The 6,497-nt window shown below is 44.2% G+C and overlaps 1 protein-coding gene across 1 annotated transcript in view; it reads right to left on the bottom strand.

Annotated features, from left to right (window-relative positions):
- Nucleotides 1–6,497, bottom strand: part of PRDM10 (PR domain containing 10) — a 33,665-nt gene that overhangs the window by 2,266 nt on the left and 24,902 nt on the right. The window contains exons 13-19 of the mRNA XM_009706916.1: nt 6,327–6,494; nt 5,421–5,531; nt 4,123–4,323; nt 3,399–3,542; nt 2,092–2,262; nt 692–832; nt 1–42 (exon numbers count right to left, since the gene is read on the bottom strand). The exon at nt 1–42 is cut by the window's left edge and continues 157 nt beyond it. Coding sequence (XP_009705218.1) covers nt 1–42; nt 692–832; nt 2,092–2,262; nt 3,399–3,542; nt 4,123–4,323; nt 5,421–5,531; nt 6,327–6,494 — 978 coding nt within the window. The remainder of the gene's footprint in view (nt 43–691; nt 833–2,091; nt 2,263–3,398; nt 3,543–4,122; nt 4,324–5,420; nt 5,532–6,326; nt 6,495–6,497) is intronic.

Below are 6,497 nucleotides of genomic sequence, written 5' to 3'. Positions count from 1 at the left end.
CTGAGATTGTTGTGAGGAGGGACTCAAAGGCTGACCCCCAACCTAAGGGGAAAAAAAAAGTCTAAGTGTTCCCAGTGTACTAAGGATTGCATACCTCTGTGCTGTTACAAATATATCCTTCTTAAGGGAAAATACAGCGAGGGGAAGAGGGTTCTATAGCATATCAAGCACAAGAACTGCAAAGCTCTCCTCCAACTTGCTTGACTCTATGGTTAGTAAGCAGAGATCGGGAAACTGAAATAAGAGACATTGCTTCCCAAAGGTTACATAGCAAGTCTGTAGCAGAGAACTGAGATTAGAGGCTAAATACTACCCAACAGCATGAACAGCTAAGCTTCAAATGAGGAATGCCAGTTTCCATTTACATCTTTTAATTGGCTAACCTTAAGCTGCAAATTTGCCTGTTCCCAGCCACTTGTTTCTACTTTGTATACACTGTCGGGAAAGAAAAAAACAAAACCAAAACCCCACACAACAAAAAACCCTAACAAAACCACAACAAAACACCCCCATATACCCTAGGAACACCTGGGAACTACTCAATGATCTCAAGAGATGCTCACGTGAGAGTCAGTTCATATGCGGTCCTTTAAATGACATGGAAAAGACCATCTCCGGCATCAGCAGACGTAATATGCCAGCTGAGCAGACTGGTAGGGAAAACATTTCCTGCAAGAGCAGACTGAAATACCTGCGATGATGACTGAGTTGCTGGCGACGGCTCTGTGACCTGGATGTGCTGCACCTGGATAGCATGCTGGGTGTACGTTTGGGGGTCATGGAGCTGCCCAACGTCCACTGTGGAGTGCTGGGACTGGTGAGGTGAGGTAGCCTGGGGAGGGGGGGGAAAAAAAAAAAATCTAAGCAGAGGTGTACACTTCAAATTCTTTGCAGAAGCAGCCATGTAAACCTCTTCTGTGATACAAGGTCTAGAACAGTGAAGCACAAGCCTTCGCGAGGCCATGGAGCACTCCTATGCAAGCCTGCGTTTATCCTCTTTGCACTCCTGGGAAATAAAGCAGCACACTTAACAGAAGTAACGGCACCGAGATGGTTACATGTTGGTGATATCAATGGAAAGGACTCGCCTAAGGTCATGCAAGCTGTCTGCGCCAGCAGCTGGACTCAAATCAAAGGGTCTGAAAACCAGGGTTAGTGTCAACCACTGGACCATCCTTCTTTGTAAGCATCTTTCTATAAAATGTATACGTACTTGAGACCTGCATATCCAATTCTGTAGTTTGACAAAGCTCTGTATCAAGACAAATGCTCAGAGTCTTACTGATTAAGGGCTATTTTTGAGCCACACCTGCTAACGATACCAATTGGAGTAATTTAATTACAAGTCTCAGATCTTGATAAAATTAATATTAGCTGCAGGAATCAGTGTTTGTGCTCTTGTATCATTAGAACAGCCTCAGTCAATATTAACTGGGGCCATCGTTTAGGCCTTTATTAACCAAATTCATAACCTAATTTGTAATGAGAGGCCCGAGAGAACACAGAATTTTAGATTCAAATATAAACACATGGTAGTTTCAGCTTCACCGAGAAGATAACAGGTTTGAAGGCTATGGCCGTTTCTTACAGCTGCCCGAGTTATTTTTCCTCAGCTCAGTTACTCTGGTTTTATTTTTAGGAAGCTGTTGAGTGTCATAGAGAATGAGTATTCTAATAGATGATATGAAGGGAAAAAGCAAGCGCTTTCTGCACTTCCAAATTTTGGCTCTGCCGCACTGAGAACAGGGCAGTACAAATTAGTCTTCGACTGCAAAAATGTGTCACCCACTGACCCACTTCTCCAGTTGCTGGAAAACTTTCCCGGAGCAGACTCAACCAAAGGCGTCCAGATGGGTAGAACAAAATTAGGACTACGTTGATATGTCTGACCAAGACCAGGACTATTTATGCCCAGTACATGATGTTTACAGTGGGAACCCTATGCATTATCAATTTATCTGTAAAAAATAGCCCACACTACTTTTTATAACTACTTCTTAACAAAATTCTGAGCTCTACAGCCCCAAGAAAGCACAGGCTTGATACGGGAGGGGGTCAAAAGCACATCAAGTCCCCCAACAGGTTACTCACCTGGGCCACTTGAACAACCTGCAGCTGTATGTGCTGAGGCTGCTGCAAGCCAGTTGTGGATTGAGACACAGGGATGTACTGGATTCGCTGGTAGTCTCCCTGGGGGGTTCGATAGTCTGTGGTGAGGGTCTGGGATATCTCCGTCATTGCCTGTGTCAGTAAATCTGTTGTCTGAGCAGGGACAGAGAGAGATACAGACTATCATCACATGTTGTCTACCGGATTGAATACTTTTGCAGGGCTGTAGTTCTTTCATCACACTGAATCTACAGTTACACCATTGGGCCTAGTCATTTATTTACAAGAGCTTCACGTATAGAGAGGATGAGGTCATAAGCAATCACCAAGGATCATCCACTAGAATTGCTCTCTTCCGTCCAAATGCTAGTCAGGACCTTTAAGGGCTAACTTAACATACAATAATAAAGTAATTTAATCTTCTGACTTAACAGTATTGGACAACAAAAATCCTGCATTTGTAAAGAGCTGACTTAGTTTCCAAGTCAAAAGTGTTTCTCTGACATATTCCACCTTTTCTCCTCACCTGCCAGAGTGTTACTTTTCTTGGCAACTGTATTTAAGGTGCGTGAAGACATTTAGCACCTAATCACGTTTATGAAGCCAACAGCATCCTGGTTGAATCTGCCCATTTTCAAGCAAAACCGACTTTTACCCTGTTACAGTCTTCAAATAGGAAGTTTTAAACTGTGGTCAATACGATTTTTAAAACTCTGCAGCATCCCAGAACCCCTTAAGAACAGAAGACTGATTTTTTTTTTTAGTCTCAGCTTTCACTTCCGTAGCAGCTCATGTATTAAGAGTGGAGGGATCAGCCACGTATCGCTCAGTACTGTGCTGTCCAAGGGATTACAGAGAGATTTTTGACTCCTCTGAACAGAGTTTGATCCAGTCCCCAGTCATTGTTCAACTTGTCCTCTCGATCCCAAGAACTGCAAGCACCCCTGGGGAGAACAGTCCCAGTGAAAATCCAAGAGATGTGAATTCCTGAGTTAATTAGGCTTGTGTGAAAGTATTATGTGGAGTCGGTAGCGTATCGGTCTGAATGAAAGACAGGAATAGAGTAGGGAAAAACAACAAATCCTTAAAGAGCTCCAGAAAGAAATACATTCCTGGCAGAGCCAAAACTAAGCCACACAGATTCAATAACAGAAGTGATCTCAAATAATGTCCTAACACAGGCTTTAAAACAATGTCTGCCAAATAAACACAAAGACTACGATACCAGAGCGTTTCTGTTCTGTTTGTTTCCCTCCATTGGCCTGATCTAACATGTCTTGAGTCCTTACCACAACAGTCTCTCCGGTAGTGCTGTCAGTGGTGAGAACGGCAGGAGTGGAACTGATGACAGCTGTCGCCAGCGGGGCGTGTATTGTGTTCGGGAGCTGAGCAAACTCCGGGTGCTTCTTGCGAATGTGCTGTACCATCTTCGTCTACAGAGAGATACAAAAGAGCATTAGAAAGATGGTCAGTAACTCCGCTTCGGGCCAACTGAAATCCAACAGCCCCGCAGACTGCAGCTTTTAGGTTTCCCTCGGTAAGGCTGCATCAAGATTCACACTATGGGATGCTCTGGTCAGCAAGAAGGAAACAAGGTTCACAAAGTTGCTGTTGATTAGAGCTATCTGATACTGAAATATTGCCCCAAACATCACAGCCCCTAAGCTTTTTACCCCAACACAGCCACATATTTTGGAGACCTTTTGCAGAGATCACCTTTTCTGCATTTTGTTTCTCTCCTCCTCTCCCTTGTCACTGTCAGCGAGCAGCTTCCAAGCTTTTCAATTTGTGACCGCACTCCGATAACATTTCCATTTCTTCTTTCAAGCTCACGCCCTCTATTTAGGGAACCTTTTTGCCATAAAACAAGCAGGCTGTGCCAGTATTGTCAGCACGCAGCATGAAACCAGCACTCTGACTCAGAATAAAAGAGCTCTGCTTGCGGACTGACAGATGACAGAGACTGTGGTGAAAGAGCATCACCAGGGAGAGGCTATGAAACAACCCCCATACCTTGCTGCTGTACTGCTTGGAACAGTGAGGACAGCAGACCGGAGGGGTGGCTATGGTGCCTGTCAGCTGGGTGTGGGTGCTCAGCATGGGATCCGGCTCTCCCGGGCCCGCAGGGCGCAGTTTTCGGATGCTTGGAGGTAGCTCAGCACCAGGATGGTTCTTCAGGATGTGTGCTTTGCGTTTACTAGCACTCTTGTATACCTGCAGGGTAAAGATTTGGAATGAAAATGGTGTAATCCTGATATCGGCACAGAAGACAGCTACCAGTTATCTTTATCTGGAATGTCTGCATGCTGTTTTAGACAGTATGTTGAGTTAAATCCCCAAACAATTACACCATAATGCATGAAAATACATATACCCCACAGCGTTTAATCAACCCATAAAAGCAACTCCTTCTCGTGTAGCATGCAGAAGCCATTTGAGAACACGTCATATGCCACAACAAAACAAAGCAGGGCAGGAAGAGGAAAACCCTTTTTGCCTGATACTTGAAGGTCAGATGTCAGAGAAGCCACTGATCACCAAAGCTGTAATTTGTCCAACATTAATTTGTCATGAGGGTTGATGCCTCCACTCTCACACAAAGCATCTAACTGTTTTAATAGCCTTTGGCAATCAACATATTTTTTAAAATTCTTTTCAGGCACACCAATAAACAAATATTCTGTAATATTGTTTAAAGCTAACCATTTTTTTCCCCCTTTAAACAAAAGGAAGGAGGCATCATGGAAGAATGTACTGAGGATAAGGACAGTCAAAATACACTCCCTGGTAAATAAAGGCCCACATGCATAAAAAGCAAAGGCCAGGGAATAAGAACAGGAACCCAAAGGCAGTGCAGACGAAGCTTCAGGCTCCGATGAACACTGGGAATTACCGGCATGTGACTAAGTAAGCAGCTTAAAATAAAAGGGGTTTGGGACTAACTTTTAGAAGTGACACACAAACCATAGGAAATTACTGTTCAGGAATTACAGACGCACAAGATACTTAGTCCTGGGTTACAAAAAAGTGATACAGGGCTAAGGGTGAGCGACGGCTTGCTGGATCACAGTATTTAAGTCTTCCAACTCTAGAGACAGCAGAAAAGGAGAACTGCGGTTTTCAATTAGCATTCAGCTGCCTTGACCTACGTGCATTTCGTCCTATTTTTTCTTGGACAGTACTGCAGGAATGTTACTGGCAAGCACCCCAAAAAAGCTACAAACCCTGCCAGATGTTTCTATGCAGAGACAAATTGGTTGCATACAGGTCTAGGACTGAGCTACCCTCTGAGGGGTGACTTCCTTACATACCTTATCACAGTACTGACAGAAGTAATCTCTGTTGGGTTTGATGATGGGCAACGTGAGCTCTGGCACCTCTTCTATTTTCATGTCTGGATGTCTCTTTGATAAATGATTCACCTTAGGAGAAAGAAACACAGAGAACAAGAGAGCATATTACAGCTGGAAGCCAAGCAATCGCTCTTCTCCTAGACATGGGTAACAGCCAAACCAAAACTGTAATGATGCTAGCCAGCAGGACCGGAAACATTTGCTGCTGCAAAGGTTATTACGCATTCGCAGTCAGCTGCTGAAGGTAAATGTTGTCTTGCTAGAGCTCATTTACAGTTTCTCTAATCTCTAAAATAAGATGGAAAAGGGTAAAATAGCTTGCCAGAACTCTCTCGCAGCTGAGTGCGAGGTAATGTAAAGGGCCTCTGCCGAGGGAGGCCTTTTTGCTAGCAGAGATCACATCCCTCACGAAGTATTTGCAAAGAAGATCCCTCGCTGCGTAACACCGTTTACGCAGTGGCAGTTACACGGCATGGCCAGGTGAGGCCCCTCAAGAAGGGCGAGAAACAAAAAGTAGGACAGACAGTCAGGAAAACTGAGGCAGTAAGGCTGAACTAGTCAATATATTAACCTCATGTTCTGTTAAATACTTTACACATCAATCAGCATTACTTAAGTGTTGAAATACGCTAGCGACAAGGAGACCTACAACACAGACAATGAAATACACAAAGGCACACATTTGCTGAAGAGATAAGACACACAGGTTTAAAAGAAGACCTATAATCTCAACTCAGCTATAACATTCTCCCGGTTTCACAGCATCCTTTGTTCCAGCCATTGGAATTCCATCTTCATTCCTTAACTATTCATCAGAATTGAGTACAGAAGTTGTAAGAGAAGCTAGAGCACGCAGACACTCACCAACATCCCCCTCCGGCGGAAACCCATCATACAGAGTCGGCACTTGAACATGAAGCTTTCATAGTCAGTGGAAGCTATCCGAGGCTTGAATGTTTTTGAGCGGCTGATTCGATCGGCTTTCTTGGCCTCCCTCTCTGGGTTGTGCATCCTCTGCATGTGCTCTCGCAGCTT

The sequence above is a fragment of the Cariama cristata genome, unplaced genomic scaffold (assembly GCF_000690535.1).
Source record: "Cariama cristata isolate BGI_N322 unplaced genomic scaffold, ASM69053v1 scaffold4439, whole genome shotgun sequence".
In the NCBI taxonomy this organism is placed as follows: Eukaryota; Metazoa; Chordata; class Aves; order Cariamiformes; family Cariamidae; genus Cariama; species Cariama cristata.
Note: the sequence above shows the minus strand (reverse complement) of the source record. Positions and strands in the feature narration are given on the sequence as shown.